This window comes from Drosophila eugracilis, unplaced genomic scaffold (assembly GCF_018153835.1).
Source record: "Drosophila eugracilis isolate 14026-0451.02 unplaced genomic scaffold, ASM1815383v1 contig_2155, whole genome shotgun sequence".
Taxonomy (NCBI): domain Eukaryota; kingdom Metazoa; phylum Arthropoda; class Insecta; order Diptera; family Drosophilidae; genus Drosophila; species Drosophila eugracilis.
Window position 1 is genome coordinate 533,867 of NW_024573039.1, and position 22,937 is coordinate 556,803.

At 43.2% G+C, this 22,937-nt stretch overlaps 2 protein-coding genes across 3 annotated transcripts; both read left to right on the top strand.

Moving 5' to 3' along the window:
* Window positions 1-110: 110 nt before the first annotated feature.
* Window positions 111-4,851, top strand: LOC108117610 (putative ATP-dependent RNA helicase DHX57). Its single transcript, XM_017230136.2, has 6 exons — window positions 111-384; window positions 449-1,227; window positions 1,285-2,571; window positions 2,637-3,598; window positions 3,663-3,864; window positions 3,924-4,851. The coding sequence occupies exons 1-6, from the start codon at window positions 317-319 to the stop codon at window positions 4,487-4,489; spliced, it is 3,864 nt and encodes a 1,287-aa protein (XP_017085625.1). The 5' UTR covers window positions 111-316; the 3' UTR covers window positions 4,490-4,851.
* Window positions 4,852-8,920: 4,069 nt separating this feature from the next.
* On the top strand, window positions 8,921-22,867 carry LOC108117609 (open rectifier potassium channel protein 1). 2 transcript variants are annotated; one of them, XM_017230134.2, is made up of 7 exons: window positions 8,921-9,183; window positions 14,353-14,516; window positions 17,796-18,094; window positions 18,156-18,407; window positions 18,471-18,574; window positions 18,733-18,880; window positions 20,363-22,867. In XM_017230134.2, exons 2-7 carry the CDS (start codon window positions 14,375-14,377, stop codon window positions 22,433-22,435), a joined length of 3,018 nt encoding a protein of 1,005 aa, XP_017085623.1. In that variant the 5' UTR covers window positions 8,921-9,183; window positions 14,353-14,374; the 3' UTR covers window positions 22,436-22,867. The 2 variants fall into 2 exon arrangements, with proteins under 2 accessions (XP_017085623.1, XP_017085622.1); XM_017230133.2 differs by lacking the exon at window positions 8,921-9,183 and adding an exon at window positions 9,566-9,831.
* Window positions 22,868-22,937: the final 70 nt, after the last annotated feature.

Sequence of the window (22,937 nt, forward strand, 5' to 3'; positions counted from 1 at the left end):
AGCCTGGCCACACTGGAAAGCTATTTAACGTCTGGGCTGTGCATTTAGCTAGTAAAAGGTTCTATGTGGAATTAGTAATGAGTCTGGTATGCACTTTATTAAAAGTTACTTATCAAACTGCAAAAAAAAAATATGAATTCCGAAAACATTAAACACAACGAAGGCATATTATAATTACTCACAATCTTAAATAAAAATGTTAAGAAAAAAATATAGCTTTTTTAAAATTAGATCTAGCTATCTAGATCAGTGTACAGCACTGCCTTGGCGTTTGTTGTGAAATTTACCTGACTTATATTGCCGTTTAACAGTAGCCATGGACGAATTCTCGCGACAGCAAATGGATGACTGCTTTCTGCGCAGTCCAAATGACATCCGCACCACGTGAGTAAATCCTGAGGCGCCAAATAATGGTAATTTCACTAACTTTCAAAATTCATGTTTAAAGCAACGTGCAAGCGGTGCCAAAATCGCAGGCGGATAACAAGTCCCGAAAGACGGAACTACACGTCCTCCGGCTGAATGACGAGTCCCGCCAAATCACCATGGACACACTGCGCCAGATTCACGGTCCTGACTTCCAGCTGGACGACATAAGCAAGTACAAGGATCGCGGACGCGGTGGCCACGGCGTGAAGCACTCCTATTGGCAGGATCGGGGCACTCTGATGGTGCAGAGTGTCCAGGGAGTTAGCTCGTCGCGCGGGAACGATAGCGATGGCGATCGGTTGCGTCGCTATGCTTTGGCCAAACTCGAGAACTACGGCTTCCATCCCGTCCATTGCTTGGAGGCCTATGATCACTGCTCCGGCGACACAGAGGCTGCTCTGCTGCTGCTCTACCGCCGCTATATGAGGATTGCCGAGCAGGAGGAGCTGACCCTTGAACCTCCCAGCGAGCAGGAACTGCTGGATATGCGAACGGATGAGAAGGAGGCCCTGGAGTCCATCTATGACAAGGCGTACGAGGAGCGCGAGGCGAATCGTGTTTGGAACCTTAAGTTTCGCATCGACCACCTACTGGCCCACAGTCCCTCGGAGGTACGGAAGGCCAGGGAGGCAGCCCTAGCTGCCGCTGCTGCTGCTGCCCAGAAGTTGGTGGACAAAAAGAAGAAGGGGCCACTACGATGTCGAAACTTTGACCGCGACGGCACCTGCAAGTACGGACCCAAGTGCAGGTTTCCTCATCTTGCTCCGGAGCCAACTGAAACAGATACTATCAAGAAGGGTGAGTATACTGGAGGGGAATGATAAACTAAGAAAATATCATTCCTTAATCTTCTAGATAGCGTTGACGAAAACGACAACGAGCTCTGGTTTCACGTGGAGGTGCGCTTTCCGCCCGGAAGCCGCTATCCCTATGAGGCGCCCTTCATATACTTAAAAACCACCTGTCACGATATCCCCCACGAGCTGCGCCTCCGGTACGCTCGCCATCTGTACAAAGAAGCCAGAGAGATTTGCCGTGATGGCATTCCCTGTGTATACAGCATTTGCGACCTGCTGCAGTCCAATGAACAGCTAGCTGGTCGCCTGGATACGTCTGCGTTTCCTTCGCCCAAGCGTTCAATCTTCGACAACGAGCCAGAGGGCGGTGGAGCGGATAAGGATGGTGACCATCAGCAACTACCAAAGCCCTCGCACTACACCCGCGGGCAAACGTCACGAAATGAAGGGGGCAACCAGCGAAATGCGGAGGCACAGGCCCGGGAGAATCGTCGCCTACTGCAGCAGTTCGTAGAGCGACGGAAGGAGGAGCGCTACCAAAAGGTTATTGACGGCCGCAAACAGCTGCCCGCATTTGCCGAAATCGAACGTATTCTGGCCCTGATTGAAAGCTCACCCGTAGTAGTGATATCTGGTGAAACGGGTTGCGGCAAGAGTACACAAGTGCCGCAGTTCATCCTAGACAACTGGTTCTTCCGCGCCCTCCAACTGCCTCCAAAGGAGAACCTGCCGCATGTGGAAATCATCTGCACTCAACCACGACGTCTCTCGGCCATCGGAGTAGCAGAACGAGTGGCTGCCGAGCGTTTGGATCGCATTGGTCAGTTGGTGGGCTACCAGATCCGTCTGGAAAACAAGGTGTCGCAAAGCACACGTCTCAGTTTCTGTACCACGGGCATCCTTTTGCGCCGATTGGCTTCCGATCCGCTGCTGGAAAGCGTTACTCATGTCATTGTAGACGAAGTTCATGAGCGTTCTGAGGAATCCGATTTTCTACTGCTCATCTTGAAAAATTTACTGCGAGAACGCAAGGATCTCAAAGTTATCCTCATGTCCGCCACCTTAAATGCCACTCTTTTCTCGGATTACTTTGGTGGAGCACCCGTGCTGGATATTCCTGGACGAACTTTCCCTGTTCAACAACTTTTCTTGGAGGATATTCTGGAGATGAGCGATTTTGTCATGGAGTACGATACCAAGTACTGCCGCAAACTAAAGAAAAATGAGCAGGATATACTGGAGCGTGAGCTGGAATACGCCGATGTACAAGCTTCGGGACAGGCGCCAGGAAAGAAGATCAAAGATGAAAAACTAACTCTGGCCGAGACCTATCAGAGATATGCGGGTAAGTAGAAATATGGACCTGCAGCATACCAGATGCTAATCACTTTTGTACGATATTCTTTTCAGAATATAGCAAACCAACTTGCAAGAGTATCTACCTGATGGAGCCCATGACTATTAACCCCGAACTGATAGAATCCGTACTTAAGTACATTGTTGAAGGCTCCCACGATTGGCCTCGTGAGGGAACCATCCTCATCTTTCTGCCCGGCTTCGGGGAAATACAAACCGTCCACGATTCACTGCTTGACCACGCACTATTCTCGCCACGTGCTGGCAAGTTCATCTTGGTGCCCCTGCACTCTGCTCTGTCTGGCGAGGATCAAGCGCTAGTCTTTAAGAAAGCGCCACCCGGCAAACGAAAGATAGTGCTAAGCACGAACATTGCCGAGACCTCGGTGACTATCGACGACTGTGTGTTCGTGGTGGACTGCGGCCTTATGAAGGAGAAGTGCTTCGACTCGAATCGTAACATGGAGTCGCTAGATCTAGTCTGGGTCTCTCGTGCCAATGCCAAGCAGCGAAAGGGTCGTGCTGGCCGTGTGATGCCTGGAGTTTGTATCCACCTGTACACTAGTCATCGCTACCACCAGCACATCCTGGCCCAGCCAGTTCCGGAGATTCAACGTGTGCCACTCGAGCAGATTGTGTTGCGGATCAAGACGTTACAAACGTTTGCTTCGCGCAATACACTGTCGGTCCTTTTGGAAACCCTAGAGGCGCCCACAGAGGACAGTGTGCTGGGAGCCCTGACACGGTTAAGGGACGTGGGAGCTCTTGACTCAGAAGATCAGTTGACGCCGCTAGGCCATCATCTCGCTGCCCTGCCCGTAGACGTCCGCATTGGCAAACTGATGCTTTACGGGGCGATCTTCCAATGTCTGGACAGTGTGCTGACCATCGCCGCCTGCCTGAGCAATAAGTCGCCATTCGTAAGTCCTTTGAACAAACGCACGGAGGCGGACAAGTGCAAACGCATGTTCGCTCTGGGCAACAGCGATCACCTAACAGTGCTGAATGCTTACAGGGTAAGTAATCAACTCATAGTTACTTTAATACTTACTATAGTGTCTGTCTTTCGATTCCCCAAAGAAATGGCTGGATGTGGCACGTAGGGGAAACTATGCAGCCAGCAGGAACTATGCCAGTGAACATTTCCTGTCGCTTAATACTCTTGAGACAATAGCCGACCTCAAATACCAATACCTGGAGCTACTCGTCTCCATTGGCTTTGTGCCCATCAATGTGCCGCGAAGACGCAAGAATGCCTGTGACAATATTCTGACACTGACAGGTATGAAGTGGAAATACGCATCATAGGATAAACATAATGACGAATTTAATTTTCCGTAGGTGTGGAGCAGAACCATAATGGTGATAACAACAGACTGCTGACCTCGCTTCTCTGTGCCGCCCTCTACCCAAACATCGTAAAGATCATGACGCCGGAACGCGTTTATGTCCAAACGGCTGGCGGTGCTGTGCCGCGCGAGCCGAGCCACCAAGACTTGCGTTTCAAGACTCGCGGCGATGGATACGTGAAGATCCATCCATCATCGGTCAACTCACATGTGGCCGTCTTTCAGGCGCCCTTCCTCGTCTACCAGGAGAAAGTACGCACGAGCGCCATTTATATCCGCGACTGCTCAATGCTGCCACTCATCGCCATGGTCCTGTTTGCCGGCAGCGACTTTAAGGTCGAGCTACATGACGGTGACTTCCTCTTCCTTCTCGAAAGTGGCTGGATCATACTGAAGGCCCATGACCTCGAGACCGCTGAGATGGTACAGTGTCTGCGGGCGGAGTTGATCAAGCTGCTGGAAGAGAAGATTCGTGATCCGTGCCTTAATCTTCTGCACCACAAGAACGGCTGCCGTATGATCGGCAATATCGTTCACCTGATCAGTAAAAACAGCTGAGACGCTCCTCATTTATAAACTTTTCAAATCGTTTTGTACATTTTGTGTAATAGCTGTTTTAGCCAATACTTAAATGCCTGTAATATACGCCAAACGAGACCAATAACAAATCACCGAAACGATGGCTTTAAATCGCGCTCCATAGGGTTCATATGATGAAAAATAGAAAAAAATGGATTTTGTAATAAGATTTTTGTTTTTAAATAACTTTCTTTAACTGCCTCATTTTCAAGTCATTATTAAGCCTTGTTTTCAGTCTAGTTAGAAAAACTCACTCTTTGTAATAGATCAATATTATTTTTATGTATTCCCTACCATCCGCTAAAACTGTTTTATCAATATTAATAAACGATCATTATTTATAACATGATTTCATATATCATCGATCAAATTGGGTCACTTGAAGGATTGATTGATTGATCAAACTCATAAAATATATATTAAAAATATTAATAAATCATTTTATGATTTATCATACTCAATGTTTTAAATCTGTTTTTGAAAGACAAAATCATAGAAAGGTATTTTGTACAAAATATTGACCACAGAGTTTTGAAGATGTGGACACCCTGGACACCCATCTATTAAAACTCAATTATGGGCTGTTGTCCGTTATAATTGATAATCTAAAAGTAGGCAAAATGAAAATCGTTCCGAAAGGGTTTTATATCCCGTCATTTAAGCCACCAGGATGGTTAATGGTGGACTACTGGGCAAAGTCGCCAGCTCACCTATACGACCCCAAGCACATTGAGAATCTTTGATTGTTTCTGGCAAGAGGGCCATCGTAAGGACCTAGATTTTTTTGGCGAGCAAGGACGAGGCCGTAAAAGACGTTGTAGAAATCTAAGGCAAAACCCAGGTTGGAGCTGAGGTCTACCCAAACGAGTTGATCTATTGGTATCTTTAGTGGGATCTGAAGCTTGTCAAGACATAGCTGCAGTATAACGAAGTTATTTCGGAAGTTCAGAACTTCAGCGATGGCAAAAATTACTTCCTTGACGTCGTCGAAAATCATGTTAAGCATCTGGCAGTAGACGGCTCCTGTGCAAAGCTCCATAACATCCCTAAGATCAGCGTCGATTGCGTCGTTTATCCAGGGAATTAAAGTATCGCAAAATTGAACACAACGTTGTTGATAAACTTTATGAGCCATTCTTCCTTCATTAATTTATGAAATTGTTCTATTAACAAAAATATAATTATTAAAAGAGAACAAAAAGAACGAGAACAAAATTGCTAATCCAACTGATTTTCAGTAAATCCCAAAGGTTAAACGTATTATAGTTTTAAATTCCTAGGCCTACTAATGACTCATAGTCTTGGGTCAGAGATTCCTTAGATCAACTCAATTACTTCGAGGAGTAGTGTTCCCCATATCAGTCATCAATCTTATAAGGTGATTGATTTAACCATTCGGAAGGGCGCCCAAAATCATCAACGGACTGTCAACTACGAATCGATCATGTCTGTTGGGTTGTCCCCGATCTAACCAGCGGCATTTGGAGGCCCGGTGCTGGCCCATGTGTCCCATCAATTACAATTCGTTTGAATTTATTTAAATACACTCGGATTTGTGGCGGCCACTTTGCGATGACAGGTGAAACACCGGGCGGTTCCGTCGATACATCAAAGATGGTTAGCATTTGTACTTGCAGCGTAATTAATTAATTATGCTTATCAACATTGGCTAATGCACCACTATGTATGAATCAGTTGCCAATTTAAATAGGGTTACGCCTTTTCCAACTCAACCCAATATTTTTGGGGCCTTGAGCGGTTTCTCTCTTTCGATTTGGCCCACTCGCCTGGGATCTCTGTGTAACGCAAACGTTAAGCTTATCTTACCAATTAAAGGCTCCAGCCCAGCGATCGAGTACAAATGGTAACTTTTAGCACCTCGTTGAGTCGTATTTGCCCGCTCTGATTTGAGGAGCAAACGCCAGCTGTTTGGGGGGTTTCCTCCCATCGCCGGGAAAAGGGGGGGGAGTTGGTCAAATACGATCAATGACGTGGGAAATACGAGCAATACGGCCAACATTAAATACATATGTATTTTCGCGGAATTTTAATGGATAACACTGGAAAAAAAGAATTCATAATTTGTTTTAAGAATATGATATTAATATGGCAATTTTGAACTTATATTTTGAAAAGAGAAAGCAATACATGGGTTACATTGATCAAAAATAATATAACTTTATGATAGATATATATATATATATTTATAAAAGTATGTAGATTTCTAATTGTTGTAAATCTTTAAAATCTTTAAAAATTAACCTTTTTCACAAGGTGTATGTAAACTTTACATATCACCGCATTAAATAAAATCCTAGGAGTCATGGTCAGCAATGCTCTACTTTTTGTATTGAAATCTTTAGATCTCCGATGATCGTGAGTTGTGTTTTTTTTTTTGTTGCTACTTCAGTGCACAGTGGGCAAAAAACTTATTCACAGTTAATAAACAATATACAAATATATTGAATTTTTAATTTATATATGACATATCTATTAAAAGATCTTAAAACTATTAATAATACCACTATTTTTAATAGCAAATCCAAATATCAAATACTTAATAGATTCGTATACTTATAACTTACATTTTTTCCACTGTATGGCTTTCAATCAGCGTCTGAGAAGATTCACTTACTCCTATCCAGTGCAAAGCACTTGTTATCAACACTATCATTGTCCCCGGCGATCCGATGCCCCGGGCTCTGCTATCTCCATCTCTCCGTGCTCTCTTGAGATTTCTCAGTCGCCAAATCCAAGCTGATCGGAGGAGAATACAAAATATAGAGCGTGAGCAAAAATAAGTTTATATATATACCCACATATATAAACATATAAAAAAAAGGCGATAACTCAACTCTGATCGTCAAGTATCAGCATTCTGAGTTGCACTTACACGGCTCTCACCTCTTGAGTTCCCTTAGATTCTGATTAAAATCGATTTCCTCGTCCATTTGCAGGTATTCCATAAGCACAGTGGGCCCGAGGTCCTTTCTGGACACCATGATGGTGTTTCAACCAAGATCATACTTATATGATATATTAACATTAAATATGTAGTATTTATTATATATTTAGTTTTTAAATAAATATTGTATTATGATTTCTGGCTAATAAAACTAGATAAGGAACTAATAAAAAGAGAAATTTTCTTAGCTATAATACAATATTTTGAATTTACTAACTAAAAGTCTTAGTTAAGTTAACTTTTCAACTGATCATGAACTCATCATGAAACTGATCACATATGTATGTATAAGAAAGTAGCTGTAAATGATCAATACCGAGTAAGTTAACTAAAAATCATTGCACATCGACATGGGGTTCTACCTATTGACTTTGGCATTGACAGTGAATACTTGTCACGATGGCAGGATTAGGTGGTGTAAGCTACCAAGATCAAGGTGGGATGATGGGGGGTAACGTGCTACCAGGTGGAGCGGTCTGTTGGGGTGGCTCGTCTGCCGTTTGACGATTAAAGTTTGCGCTCGGCTAGTGCCCGTCGTAAAGCACTAAAATCCGTAGACAAATTATTTACGTTGTGATTGTGGTTGCTTTGGTTGTTTTTTTTTAGGTGTTTTTTTTTTTTTTGGGCTTGACGGCCTGTCAGTGGGCGTGGCAGTGGCGGTGGCGCCGTGGGTTAGGTTTTATGCGCCCACTTTGGGTTGGGAATGTGGTCCATGTTCTAAAAAGTTCGGTGGCCAAGCTGACGATCAAACAAAAAAGAGCCCACAGTGGGTCGAGATAAAGTGATGCTCACTCGGAATATAATAAGACATGAAAGGGATACAGTGGTCAAAGGGAAAGGGATCAGTGATACGTATAGTAATATGGCAGTCTAATAAATTAGACTTTTCTTTTAATTTTTTTTCCCCATTAAGACGTTTTATTATACACTTTTAGATCTAAGGATTTTTCCTATGCTCCTATGCTTCTTTCTAAGCCATATCGAAATATAAATTTATTTGGCCATAGAGATTACTGTAATAAGAAATATCAAGTGAGTTCAAATTTTTCACGGTAGGCAAATGTTATTAGTTTGAATTGTATAAAATCGATTATTTGACGTAAATGAAATGGGCGCGACATATTTCGAAATTTTATAGTTCATAGGAAATATTTATGAAATCTTATCAATATCGCATTTTATTATGGTTTCTTGCATGTTTTGGGAATACACTATAATAGTCAGTGATTCATACGCTATTTCGCCACCATTATTTTAGGGAAGATTGATATTTGCGTACAATATGATCCTGTTAAAGAAAGATATCGAGTATTTCCCATTTGTTCCACTGTGCTTTGGCCCGTATTCCGTTGGTTACTACACAGTATCTCTTTTTTTGCGACGATCGGTTTCAGAAGGGTTGGGGGTGGGAGGTTCGGGAGCGTTTAGTGGGCTGAAAAGTGTAGTTGTCGTTTGTCGATCGGTGTTTCGACTTGATTTAGTTTAGTTCAGTTTAGTTAGTGCAGGGCTGGGGGTGGGGCTCCCCCACCTGCACGCTCAACGACAAAAGAAAAACACTCACACATTTCTTGAGTGATTTCGACCTGTCTTGTTTTTTTGGAGCCCGCGAAGAGCGCAAGAGCTCAAAGTGAGTGAGCACTGGATTAGAGATCACACGTACTGTGTTCAATGTACACAAATAAACACATCGATCGGGCAGTTAAAGGAGGTGGGACAATTACTTAATACCGCGTTCGTTAACCGTGCGGTTCTGAGCTTTTCCGCTCTGCCTTTTGAGTGCCTTACTTGGGGGAATTCGTTTTGCCTTCTTGTTTTGCTAAAATTCGTTGCCATTGGCGAGAAGTGTCGTAACTGTAACGGTAACGGTAACGCTCCTTCTCTCCCTCGCATACTACTTATATGAAAAACACGGGAAACGGAAAGAGAAGGAGATTCAATCTCAGCTGTAAACTGGATGCTGGAAATTGCCGAAAACAACGGAAAGCGAAAAAGAAACAGAAACCGAAATAGAAATAGCGGTTAGGGGCAGCGACGTCGGCCGCGACGCCGACAGAGACTGGAAACAGACGTGAGCTTGAAGCAGCGTTCCATTTAAATCAGAACGGTTACGGGAATCGAGAAGCGACGGAGCGACGTCACCGCCGCCGATCGTCACCGTTAACAAAAAGTGTCAACCGAGTGCTGGCAGCGCTTCAATTCAGCGTGCGCCGCTTAACGGTAACGGTCCTGCGACGCGATCGCTCAGCCTTCTACAAATTCGGGATTTTTTTTGTCTAACCAAAAAACGCAAAAACACGAAACGCAACGAAAACTAACGGTTCTACTGAGTGTTTTTTTTTTACAACAATTTTTAATCGTGGGTATCCTGGAAGTGCAACAAACAATAACAAATGAGGATCGGAACAGTGGAACAAATCAAAGGATTTCGGTGGTGTTTTAAAGACGAAGAAAATTTATAATTCCAAAAGAGTGCACTTGTAAACAAGCGACATTATCGACATCCCCTTCGATCTTCTGAGTCGTGTTATTGTCATTATTTTTGTTGTTCTTTTCGTGGTCACCTTGTTTCTCCGTTATCTGAGTGGGCCACGAAGAAAGTAAGACAGCCGGACATTCAATTGCATGCCCGGAATCGAAACGATTACGTAGTGCACAGGTTAGAGTTCTTCTGGGCCCAATCTGAAAGATCTGGATTCGCATGTGCGCTCCACTTCAGACGCGCTGTCTATATGGTTATATACACTATACACTAGGAGAAAAGTTTACTTCTTAAGGTGATCATAACAACATAGATATCGAAAATCGTAATAACCTATAAAAATCAGAAACCATTGTAAGATTTGCAAAATTAGTCTGCTAAAGAACATAGCTATGTACATATAACTCTTCATAATTTTCAAAAGTAAACTAGTAAAATGTTTAAAATTTTGGAAAATATTATAATTTAAATCAAAGTTTTTATAAATTTATTCAGCACTGTAAATTTAATTTTTAAAATGATCTACATCAAGGGTTAGCGTTAATCAACAGAAAGAAACACAAGATTACAATGTATAGTGGGGTATTTTTTAAAGTGCTTATGTATAATCCGGTAAATCAATCTGTGCCGCACCTCTGAACGGTATCTGTAGTATGAATGCATTTAATTAACGAAATTGTTTCACTGTGCAAAAGTGTTTGCTTAACTGTTGTTACCATATGCAAAACGTTCGCTTATACACGCAGCGAATGTACCGTTAGCCAGAGTCACAAATAACGGCGAACACATTTATCTGTTATCGATCAGTCGATTGGCAGTGGTCTTAAGAAGTCTTATGTCGCCACCATCATCGATCATGGTGCATTTGGTTATAAGCAAATATGGCCCAACCGATGATCCCCTCAGTTTGTCAATCAGTTCAGTTAGTTGGTAACTTAACGGGTGGTGGATATTGGCCCAATCATCCATACATGTGACAGCCAGACTTACAGTCCAACTTCTATAATGGGAGAATATTAAAAACCATTACAATTATAAAGATATACAAAAAGATTAAAAACCAGAAAAGGTTGAAATATCAATGTATTTAGATTTCATTTTAAGCAATTTTAACGATAAATAATCATGGCTTATGAAAAAGATTGATAATACATGACATTTTTTATAGATAATCCCAATATAACAGTTAAAAGACTAGAAAAATGCAGACAAAAAACGATTAAACGGTGCTAATTCGCAAGATTAGACTTAAGATTGTATACTTTGTAAAGAACGAGTTAGGGACGCTTGACTGTCGATATTAATTGTCGTGTATGCCCCTGGGCTCTGACGCAGTCTTATCACAAGAAGGAAAACCAGAAGCAGCAACTAAGACTGAAGACGATGACGACTAGACTGACAGAGGAAACGAGACATTGATAGATCGCAATTCAATTAATCATCTTGCTGCCGCCCCTCCTTGTAAAACAATGTCATCATTAGCACCCAATGGGCTCATCAACCAACCATTGGCCCGCCCGCCTGGTATTTCCACCGAGATTTTTCACATTCCGTGCACAATGCCTGCGATTCTTGTTCCTTATTTTCCCCCGAGATTTTCGCCAAGTGGCACTCGGTTTTTAGCTTTCCGTAGAATGAAAATTTTAAAAGCACGGCTTTCGACGCTTGACAACTTTTGCGATTATTTACTAAACGTGTTCATTTTGCAGTTGCTGCTATTTATTATTGATTATACGACTATTTAGCGTCGGTATATGTAAATATTTAGTTATTTATTAATTTTGTTCTACATAATAAACATACATATCTACGGCGAAGGCGAGTTTTCCCCCACCAATTCTGCACGTAACACGGTGCTCTGAGGTCAGCTCTCTGGTTAATGCACGTGAGGATCAAATGATCATCGGATCGTGCCAGTGATCATATAGCGATCTAGTGATCCTTTCATGATATCGCCAAAAAAAAAAGAAACCTCATCGATCACCATGAACTGGAGAGTCTGTGGGTTATCAATTAGTAAACGTCTTTATTGCCATATTAAATGGTCTGTTGTCTACTCCACTTGACGTCAAACATTGACTTAATTCATTTACATGATCATCGAATGTTTATCAGCTGTTATTGTCATTTGTGATTTGGGTTCGACTTGGGTTCGGTGGGTCCATTTTATGGGTTTACGATGGGTGTGGGTGGCATGGGTGAATTTCCACAACAGCTCTCTGATAAAAGTATCAACACAAGACTCTTGAAGGTCTTATGATTACTATCTTATAAGTTTCCCTCGGATTAATATTAATCCTAAGAATAAACCCTTCAAGATCCTTCTTCTCAGCCGTTGTCACCAGCTTTATGACCCCTTAACCAGTAATTTCCGCAAATTTTTCGGCAGAAATTTCCACTCGAAAAGAATTCCAAAGGGGGCAAGCCCAAAAAAAAAAAGCGTTAAAAAGATCGTTTGGCAACACACAGAGAGAGCGTCATCGAAATGTTTGTTCGAAATAAATAAATACATAAAAAAGGAAACACAATAAATGAAAAGACTTCCATTGAACGGCGTCATAGCCAACCACCAGTCAGTGCTCGAGGAACGCGCCCAATAGACGATTTTATTTTTTATTGTTAACAAATTATTGTAGTTGTTAGTGGCCCGTTGTGGGGGCTATAGCCGTCATGCCCCACAAAAAAAAAAAAAAAAAACAACAAGACAAGACTACTCCATAGATAATTTAATAGAAATTATACAGTAAGAACGATAATAATAATTAAAACTTTTGCAGAACAAAGCTTCGAAGAATCGTTATCAGCGATCACTTGACTTGAACAACGGGAATAAACAATTCGAATTGTCCCCTAATGTAATCAAGCGTGTAATGAGAAGACTTTAACCATGAGATAGTTAATCAGTGTTGGAGAATATAGAAGCCAAAAAAAAAAGATAGATAACTTAGGCAACTGCAAAGAGTTTGGAACGTAGATTAGTCACGAGATTCACGTGAATCTTGGCGGGGGATTCCACAATAGATACTACGCCAAAAGTCCACACGAACTACCCCAACATGAACTCATTAGGGCGAACACGCAACCATCTTTATCTTTATGATATTGTAAGAACCACAAATCTTCACCAACGATGACTTAAGCGCCCCCAGTCGTTTATCTTTATGATATTGTAAGAACTTTCACCATCAATTGCCAATTAGCAACCAATCATTTAGCCTGACTAAGTCTCTATGCCCTGGGCATATCTTTATGATATTGTAAGAACTTCAGACCATAAATAGAATTTACGAGCTGATATATCGAGTACTTTCATAATGGAGTATATAGTACTTTAAGTCCATATATTTTGGATGACTAAAACTCCAAACTATTTATCTTTATGGTATTCCATGTCCCGAGAACTCTAATCATTAGCTAATGACTAAAGATCTCGCCTAGCGTTTGACACCTGATCTGTGTTTTGTTTTTGGTACTCGGTGTTGTCAACATTTTTAGTGTTTCTTTTTTAGCATTCGCGATCGCTAATTGGCACCCAAGTGCGGTACATTGCAAGTTGTTGGGTTGACACCCACAGCAGCCCCCGTAACCCTGGCCCCCTTTTGATCCCCAGACATTTGCACACACTAATGTTTTATAGATAAGAGAGGGTACCAAAGGCAGCAGCTTGGACTGCTGGGAGGGCAACGTCTGCGACGGTCGCTAATCGTTAGCGGACTACTTTGCACCGCGAGCAAATCGTGGAAAATTAGCGGTAATGCCCTGGTCCGCCCGGCGATATGATTAGAAATGTCAATAGGTGTAAGCCGCCGGAGCGATGACGTCGCCTCCGGCGATGATGGCAACTCCCAGCGATGACGATCACCGTTTCCGAAGGAGACAACTTTTGATAGGAGTGCGCGTGCTTTTTGTGCTTAAGGAATTCGGTATGGAAATGGATACACTGCACCGAATGAGAGGGTACTGTACCATGTATCTTGTGGTGTTCAAGGAGAGATCATACATCAGCGTATGGCCTCTTAGAGGGTTTAACTTTGAATTTGAAGTTGAAAGTAACAAACTTTCCATTGAATATCTTTAAGAACTACCATAAAACGCATAAGACCAGTAGCTTTAGAAGGAGGGCATGGTTGTTTATAGTCCAGTATCTGCTCTCCCCTATCGTACACATATAGACAACCACTAGAGCGACTGGCCAGCACTTGAGCAATCGTAATCAAGCTTCGATTAGCAGCGATACAACCATAAATAACGACAGACAACAAGAGCGACGCGATCCCACCGAAACCCCAAAACACTGATCTACTGATTCCGATTCCAATACGGCCTAACCTCCTGGGTCGCGTATTAGCCGGCAAATCTGGAAATTATATATAGCTATAGCCTTGGCTGTCCTTTCAGGTAGTGCGACAACCCGACGAGCATGTCGCCGAATCGATGGATTCTGCTGCTCATCTTCTACATATCCTATCTGATGTTCGGGGCGGCCATCTATTATCATATTGAACACGGCGAGGAGAAGATATCGCGAGCCGAAGAGCGCAAGGAGCAAGTTGATATCAACGGTGGGTGAGCTTAAAAAAAAACAAAAATAAATTCCAAACCACATCCAACAAATCCAATCGAAATTCCCAATTAACCAATAGTGATAAGTAGCCGCGTGATCCGGATCGATCCACAACTATCCATGCAAGCATGTGATCCGGCCACGAACTAAACAGTCGCCCACGACTTCGATAGAAAGTCTAGAGCCATGTCGGATCGGTTGTGGTGTTGACACCCACTTGTTGAGGTTTCTCGACTCGTGGTCTGTGGTTCCGGGGTTTGGATTTTATTTAAAGTCTAACTTAGGCTAAAGCGAAGTCATCTTTAAGTTCCTTAAGAAGAATAAATCTCTAACCTAACACATTTTAGACCTAAAAATAATCACAATATTATTAAAGAAGAATCTTTAATACATTGATCATAGTACCAAAACAGAGTTTTTAGTCATCAACGAAGTAGTTTGACCAACCAATCTAAAGTTTATATATAGCACGCAAGGTTAATGATTCCCTTTTGGAAGTATATGTAAAGCGTTATCCAACTAATATCTGGTTTTATGTTATTTTTTGGCAAAACGTGCGTAAATGTAGGAGGAAAGTGCGAGGTTTACGACTCAACAAGTCTGGCTTAAAGACAACGCGACCTCTATATTCGGACATATGTAGATATATCACGGGTGTGAATGCGATGATATCGACGCTAAATCAAGCCGCTGTCTCGGATGTATTTATTTTAATGCCTCTTCAATTGCAATAAATCTGGATTTAAATAGCACATAAAATGTGTTAATTATGCAAATAAATAACCCATAAACCCTCTAATTAGTAACCATCGACCCAAGACGTGTGTGTGTGGATATTAACGGATTGAATCACAGACTTACTTACCCGATACACGATCACCGTTCGACCTAAAGTCTTAACTGTAAAGCTTAGGTCACTCGGTATGATAGGCCCTTTAGAGCCTTTAACTAATTCTTTAAAAATCCTCTATCGAACAAGGCATTTGTCATGCCAATAACTGTATGCATATGTAAGTAAGGCAAAGCCACTGGACAAAGTCACCTTAATCACTCCCAACTTGGGCCAAAGCTATAAAAAAGAAAAACAGCACTTCAGTTGGCCAGAAGTTGGACAATCGGCTATGACCACAGCCCAATGCCGATGACTTTCAAGTGCCCACAAACACGGTGAGATTAAGTTTGAGCTATTGACACCTGATAAGGTGACCAGGCCAAATGACAATGCCAGGGGGGATCTCCTAAAAGAATTCCCAGGGAAGTGATTGATCAGCAATTTGGAATGTTGGGATTATTAGTTTAGGGTTTGGTCTTGGTTAATAAGAGGCTATCAGGATGATACGAAGCTTTCAAAACTTTGATATCAATTCAGATCTCAGATCGAAGGAATTTAGTTTCCAAATGATCCTCGAAACGCCATGCATCACTGACCTCGACCTCTGATGTGGCACTCCGATTGCAGTGCCTGCTGATTTGCAGCCTCGACGCTGTCAGCTTAAATTAAATTAATTTATCAATTTGTTTGCCACAAACTTTTCCGGGCCGCAGTCAATCACCGAGGTAATCAGTGTAAACGCCCTGGAATCCCAGCTTGAGAGGCAAGTCGAGAGGACTTGCAAGAATTTGAGATAATGATCGACTTCTATGAACAAATTGCCGGCAATCAAGATCCACCAGTGGACCAACAAAGGCGATTAAATTGTAGCCGCTAATTCCCGTCCGTCACTTGTAGTTCCACTATATGGCGGATATATATATGTGTGTATATGTGTAGTGTGCTCCTCCACACTCTGTTGTGGCTGTTAATCTCTGAATTGCCCCCAATTGCGTCCCGTTGTGATCAGAGATCAGAGATGGGAGATGAGAGATGAGATGACACCACTGCAAGTCCCTTTGTTGATGGGCATTCGCCTACAAAGTCCGGACGCATTTATTGAATTATGCAATTCGTTAAAAGATTACCGGGGGCCTCAAATTGTTGGCATTTGCACAAGGCTCAGGGTTTATTGAATGATTGCCCCGTCAGATGCCGAATAGAGTTCTCATTTGCGAGTCTGATGAACTTGGCCATAAAGGTTAAACAGCCGATCATGGAGATTTCCACTGAGTATTTGCTTTTGGCTTTGATAACACCAAAGCTGTAGGATCTCTAGTTGTTGAAGAGCATCCGATCTGGCTAGAACAGTTTCATTTCCAGCCATCAATCAAGTCTGAGATTGATGGATTAATCAATTAGTATAATAGCCATTCAACGGAATAGCCATTCAAAAGTATAGTCATTCAAAGATCGACAATAAATGATAGATTACAGCCCAAACTGATAGTCCCTAGCTATTTTTATATAGTGCAATCATATTTTGATTCGGTTATATCACAGCTGATACAAGCTTACAAATCAGAAATACTTGAAAAGTTTAATCAAACTAGGACGTGTAATTGCTACTTAAAAATGTTTCATTTATCCTTGTAGTTAGTTTAAATGTTACTTGGCAATCAATCTTAAATTATAAAATCAATTGCGTAAACTTAAATTTATTCTGAGAAGTCAAATCTGATGGAAAAAGCTCTACATTACTGACCCACAACAAAATCTGCTTAGACTCTCTTTCCGGCCACGATATCAATTAATTTGCTTGATAAATATCTTGCATTGAGACCGACGGGGGTCGTTCATCCAGCGCATTTCAATTAAGCGAAGCAACATCGTCCGGGTCAGGTCATGATCGTGGTGATCGCTTAACTAGATCGGTGCACAAAGAGAAATTTTTTGTTCCGGATTTAACTTAACTTTTAACCTGTTAAAAAGTAAGGATTGCTAATAAGGTTTAACACTAAGATAGAAAGAGTTACTTAATAAAGCATAAAGCATACTTTTAAGCGCATAATAGAAGGATTCTAAAATCTCTAAAGTAAAGTCTTCCAAAGAAGATTGCTTTAGTTTACTGTCCAGTAGACATCAGTGTAATCTGATCACCATACAATCCGAAAGCCAATTATTTTAGTGTAAAAAATATCACGCTGGGGGAAATGTAGGGTTAGTCAGTGACGATCAGTGATCTCGGAAAACGTAACGGTTTAGTTTTTATGACCATTGTTATCCAACAGAAAGCGGAAGGTTAGTAGTCGGCCGAGCATTTGCTTCCGGATCGGATTCGGTTAGACACGTGAATCACAATATAGAGCCAATTAGAATTTAATTTGATTTCACGCTCGATCAGGCATGAAAGTTCACTTTTCTGATCGCCCTCCGTTTTTTTTCTTTTCTTTTATATTTCTGCAGCCTTTCTGCTGGAAGAGCTATCCGACAAGAACAGTAGCACACAGAACGAGATTCTTGAAAGGATCTCGGATTATTGTGGCAAGCCAGTGACCCTGCCGCCGGCACACGATGATACGCCCTACACGTGGACCTTCTACCATGCCTTCTTCTTTGCCTTCACCGTCTGCTCAACAGTGGGATATGGCAACATATCGCCAACCACCTTTGCCGGACGGATGATCATGATTGCGTACTCGGTGATTGGAATCCCTGTCAATGGAATCCTCTTTGCCGGTTTGGGTGAATACTTTGGACGTACGGTAAGAGGCAATCCTCATGAAAAGCTATAAGAAATCATATTAAATATTCCTACTATTCCAGTTTGAAGCTATATACAGGCGTTACAAGAAGTACAAGATGTCCACGGACATGCATTATGTTCCACCACAACTGGGACTAATAACCACGGTGGTGATCGCCCTGATACCAGGAATAGCTCTCTTTCTCCTCCTCCCCTCGTGGGTGTTCACCTACTTTGAGGACTGGCCCTATTCCATTTCACTGTATTACAGCTATGTGACCACGACCACTATCGGTTTTGGTGACTATGTGCCTACCTTTGGAGCCAACCAGGTGAGTCATAAGGATAATATATTGGAAAGTTACTTAAACTTAAACTGTTTCTTTTTCCAATAGCCTAAGGAGTTTGGCGGCTGGTTCGTGGTCTACCAGATCTTTGTGATCGTTTGGTTTATTTTCTCCTTGGGCTACCTGGTCATGATAATGACATTCATCACTCGGTAAGTAGTGGGTTGCATCCAAATCCATCGCATGTCCTCGTTTTGATCTTCGTTTTGTGTTTCTTGCATGATCTAATCCATTTTGTCTTTCTCTGATCTCTGGTTTCATACAAAAATCAAACAAATACCATTTAACATTGGTCATTCGGCATGAACAGGGGACTCCAGAGCAAGAAACTGGCGTACTTGGAGCAGCAGTTGTCCTCCAATTTGAAGGCCACTCAAAATCGTATCTGGACTGGTGTCACCAAGGATGTGGGCTACCTTAGGCGTATGCTCAACGAGCTCTATATCCTCAAAGTGAAGGTAAACGACTCTCATCATCATCAACACGAACTCACGATTGGGCTAGCACTCAGATATTTACTATGTTAAGTACAGATGGGATAGCACTAATGTATAATCTATTAACTACAATTTTACATTGGATACCTATTTAAGAAATGATAAAACCTGGGGAATATTCAAGCTAGTGCCTTGATATACATAATTACTAATCTAAGGTTATATAAAACTATCAAAAGAAGTTTAACAATCAAATAACATGGGCCACAAACTTTAGATGATTACTCAACTAAACTTAAATCAGGGCTTCTCAAATTCGACTTACGTCAGTGCTTTTACTAACACAAAATAAGAAAGCGTTCACATATTCAGTGACGCTCTTGTGTTGGTTTGCAGCTGTGCACTGAGAGAAAGAAGAACACTTTTTTTCCCTAACCAACTGCGAAATAAACTAGAAAGTGCAAACAGAAGTTATAAGGAATGATTTCCAGTGCAAGTGTTCGAGGATGAGCGAGGAAGAAACAAGAACAAATTGCAGTATATTACAGTTGGCGACAGAAAGAGAAGAAAAGAGGAAAACGAAAAATTGTTTGTGTAATAGCAAGGACTTCGAGGATGATCAAGGAAGAAACAAGAACAAATTGTATTGCAATTGGCGACGGAATGATGCGGAAAGAGGATAACGAAAAATTGTTAGTGTAATATCGCCGCCAGCGCTCATAGTTAATGGGGAAGCAGCGAGCATTTACAAAAGCAAATGAGCACTCAGCGCATAGGCGTTGAGCAGCCCTGGTTTAAATCAAGTTCCTTGACACTTATTTACATTCCTGGCATAATCTAATAACTTATAAAATAACTTATGTAAAGGGGAGTCGCATGTAATCTAATACTTATACGATCTAACCGGGAATATACATACATATATAACTGAACTGAAATTGTCCTTGATTTGATAATGCACTCTTGTCCAGACATACACCATTACAGGGCCAACTAATGATTGATCTAGCAGAGAATTTCCTTGGGAACACCTTTAATGTTTCGTGTCCGACTAAGCGGTATACACTTACCTACGTTCCTCTTAGCCAATATGCCTTAGTGTTATGCCAAACTGATATAGCCGCTATTCTCCGTTTTAGTTTTGTCGAAAGGGAAATAGAAAGAAGCCGAAAAATAAGGCTAAGACTGAGCAGAAAGAGAAGAGCCGTCGATGTAAGTAGCTAACGGAGATTCCCTGTGGACCCATTTCTAATATATGTATTCAGATAGTGCTAGTCCAGATCAGCCGGACGGACAGAGGAACAACTGCTTACAGAAAGAGAGTCAAACACTAATTCAAACTATTCTCTTTACATGTCCAACCAACACCAATCACCACTCTACACTCCAAATCACTCCAAACATCACACTTGGACTGGAAACTTAAACATTTACTTGGGACTTTGAACATGACATCGATCTGCGTCGGATTTTGAATTTTTTATATCGAATTAACCCTCTCAGCCCGTGTATACCGACATAGATATCGCCTATACACTGCCACGATCCAATTCGTGCCCGGATTTGAGCATGTACCGCGTGGAACCGGCACCCATTCCCAGCCGAAAGAGAGCCTTCTCCGTCTGTGCCGACCTGGTTGCTGCACAAAAGGAAGCTGGCATGGTGCACGCCAATTCCGATACCGAGCTAAGCAAACTGGATCGCGAGAAGACCTTCGAGACGGCGGAGGCGTACCGCCAGACCACCGATCTGCTGGCCAAGGTAGTCAGTGCTTTGGCTACGGTAAAACCACCGCCGGCAGAGCAAGAGGATGCTGCCCTCTACGGGGGCTATCATGGCTTCTCCGACTCACAAATTCTGGCTAGCGAATGGTCCTTCTCGACAGTTAATGAGTTCACCACTCCGCGACGACCTCGAGCCCGGGCATGCTCTGATTTCAACTTGGAAGCTCCTCGCTGGCAGAGTGAGAGACCACTTCGTGCCAGCCACAATGAATGGACTTGGAGCGGCGACAATCAACAGATCCAGGAGGCTTTCAACCAACGCTACAAGGGCCAGCAGCGACCCAATGGAGCAGCCAACTCTACCATGGTTCATCTGGAGCCAGATGCCCTGGAGGAGCAGCTCAAGAAACCATCGCCAGGTGCGGGTCGCGTCAAGAAGTTCTCCATGCCGGATGGCCTGCGTCGTCTGTTTCCGTTCCAGAAGAAGCGACCTTCGCAGGATCTGGAACGAAAGTTGTCCGTGGTGTCCGTGCCCGAGGGTGTCATATCGCAGCAGGCCAGATCTCAGCTGGACTACTACAGCAATACAATCACAGCAACTTCAAGTCAATTGCATATACGCAACGGTCGTGGTCCTCCACCGCCCTTCGAATCCAACGGCAGTTTGGCCAGCGCCGGCGGCGGCCTGACCAATTTGGGCTTCCAGCTGGAGGATGGGGCAACTCCACCATCGGCTTTGGGCGGCGGAGCCTATCAACGCAGGGCGGTGGCCGGAAAACGGCGACGCGAAAGTCTCTACACCCAGAATCCAGAGCCATCCGCTCGCCGGGGTAGCATGTATCCACCGACCGCTCAAGCCCTGGCCCAGATGCAGATGCGTCGCGGCAGCCTGGCCACCAATGGCTCTGGATCCGCGGCCATGGCAGCAGTGGCCGCTCGTCGCGGTAGCCTTTTCCCGGCTACAGCATCGGAATCCTCGATGGTCTCGGCACCGCGTCGCAGCAGCATATTCTCGGTTACCTCCGACAAGGATATGAATGTGCTGGAGCAGACCACCATCGCAGATTTGATCCGCGCTTTGGAGGTGGTCCACACCCATGCCGTGCTGGATGAACAGCAACAGGCGGCAGCGGCTGGAGGAGCAGCCGGTGGAGGAGGAGCATTAAAGGGTAGCCGAAAGCAGCGCAAGATGGGCAATGCTGGACTGGATCCACCACAGCTACCGCCTATCCTGTCACTTTTTGCTGGCGATCAAACAAGGACACTGCAGGCGGCAGCAGCCAATCGTCTGTATGCCCGTCGGTCCACCATTGTAGGTATATCGCCGACAGGTGGATCTTCCGGACCGACAGCAAGATCCCTCCTGGAGCCACCACCCAGCTACACCGAAAGAGCCGGAAGTCAGAGCCAGCTGACAGCTGCAAACCCCGTTACCGGACCACCGATTGCCCCAACTGGTCAGAGCAAGTTCCGTCGTCGTTTCAGCGTTAGACCAACAGCTCTACAGATTCCACCTGGTCAGGCGCCGCCGCCAGGTGCCAGTTTAATTGAGCATTCCTCGCAGACTGCTCTGCAAAGACGCCTCTCGCTGCGCCCTTCGCCACTGGCTCGCGAATTGTCACCAACCTCACCGCCAGGTGGAAGTGCCTCTGGTGCAGGAGCCACCGATGAGTCCGGAGGAACGTCCGCCCAACGGCTGCTACCACTGCCCGCCGGAACGAGACCCAGCACTAGCAGCACCCACTCACCGCTCTCGAGGATCGTACAGATCTCGCAGGCACAGCGCAAGAGCAGCATGCCGGCTGCGGGATCAAGTGCCGGTGGAACGAGTGGAGCCAGCAGTGAGAAGTAGTTAGTTTCATACTCCGTTAGATGTATTGCCAACTCGTTTATGTCCATGTCCAACGGGATTGCTTCACCATCTTTTTTTTTTATCCCACTTAGTTGATAAGGCTGCCAAAAGTCCTTAGTTGTTATGCTAATGTTATCCGTAACCTATTTACATACGTATATCCAGTTATCCTAGTGTTATGTATTTCTAAAATTATCTCTCTATTGTTATTCTGTATTTATACCAATCTATATCCTAATCTATCTAAATATTCCTCCATGTATATTGCTAAGAAGGGGCTTATATGAACAAAACCATTCGCGTGTTTTCAAGCATTCAATTGGGACAGAAAAAGAGTCTCCATTCGAATGTAGTTTCATTTAGCTCTTAGAGTGACTTCATTCCATAATCATTCCACATGCTGTTATACAATAAAGATAATCTGCAAAAATACAAACTGTCTATACCTAGTAGCATAACTCTTTGAAAAATCCAAATTAAACAACATATGTTTGCATATATT

Bases quoted from the DNA above. Each gene is read 5' to 3' on its own strand.
- LOC108117610 (XM_017230136.2), top strand. From the start codon at position 317: ATGGACGAATTCTCGCGACAGCAAATGGATGACTGCTTTCTGCGCAGT. The intron at 2,572-2,636 runs GTAAGTAGAAAT...TATTCTTTTCAG, and splicing joins GACCTATCAGAGATATGCGG to AATATAGCAAACCAACTTGC. The intron at 3,599-3,662 runs GTAAGTAATCAA...GATTCCCCAAAG, and splicing joins CAGTGCTGAATGCTTACAGG to AAATGGCTGGATGTGGCACG.
- LOC108117609 (XM_017230134.2), top strand. From the start codon at position 14,375: ATGTCGCCGAATCGATGGATTCTGCTGCTCATCTTCTACATATCCTAT. The intron at 14,517-17,795 runs GTGGGTGAGCTT...ATATTTCTGCAG, and splicing joins GGAGCAAGTTGATATCAACG to CCTTTCTGCTGGAAGAGCTA. The intron at 18,881-20,362 runs GTAAACGACTCT...TAACCCTCTCAG, and splicing joins TCTATATCCTCAAAGTGAAG to CCCGTGTATACCGACATAGA.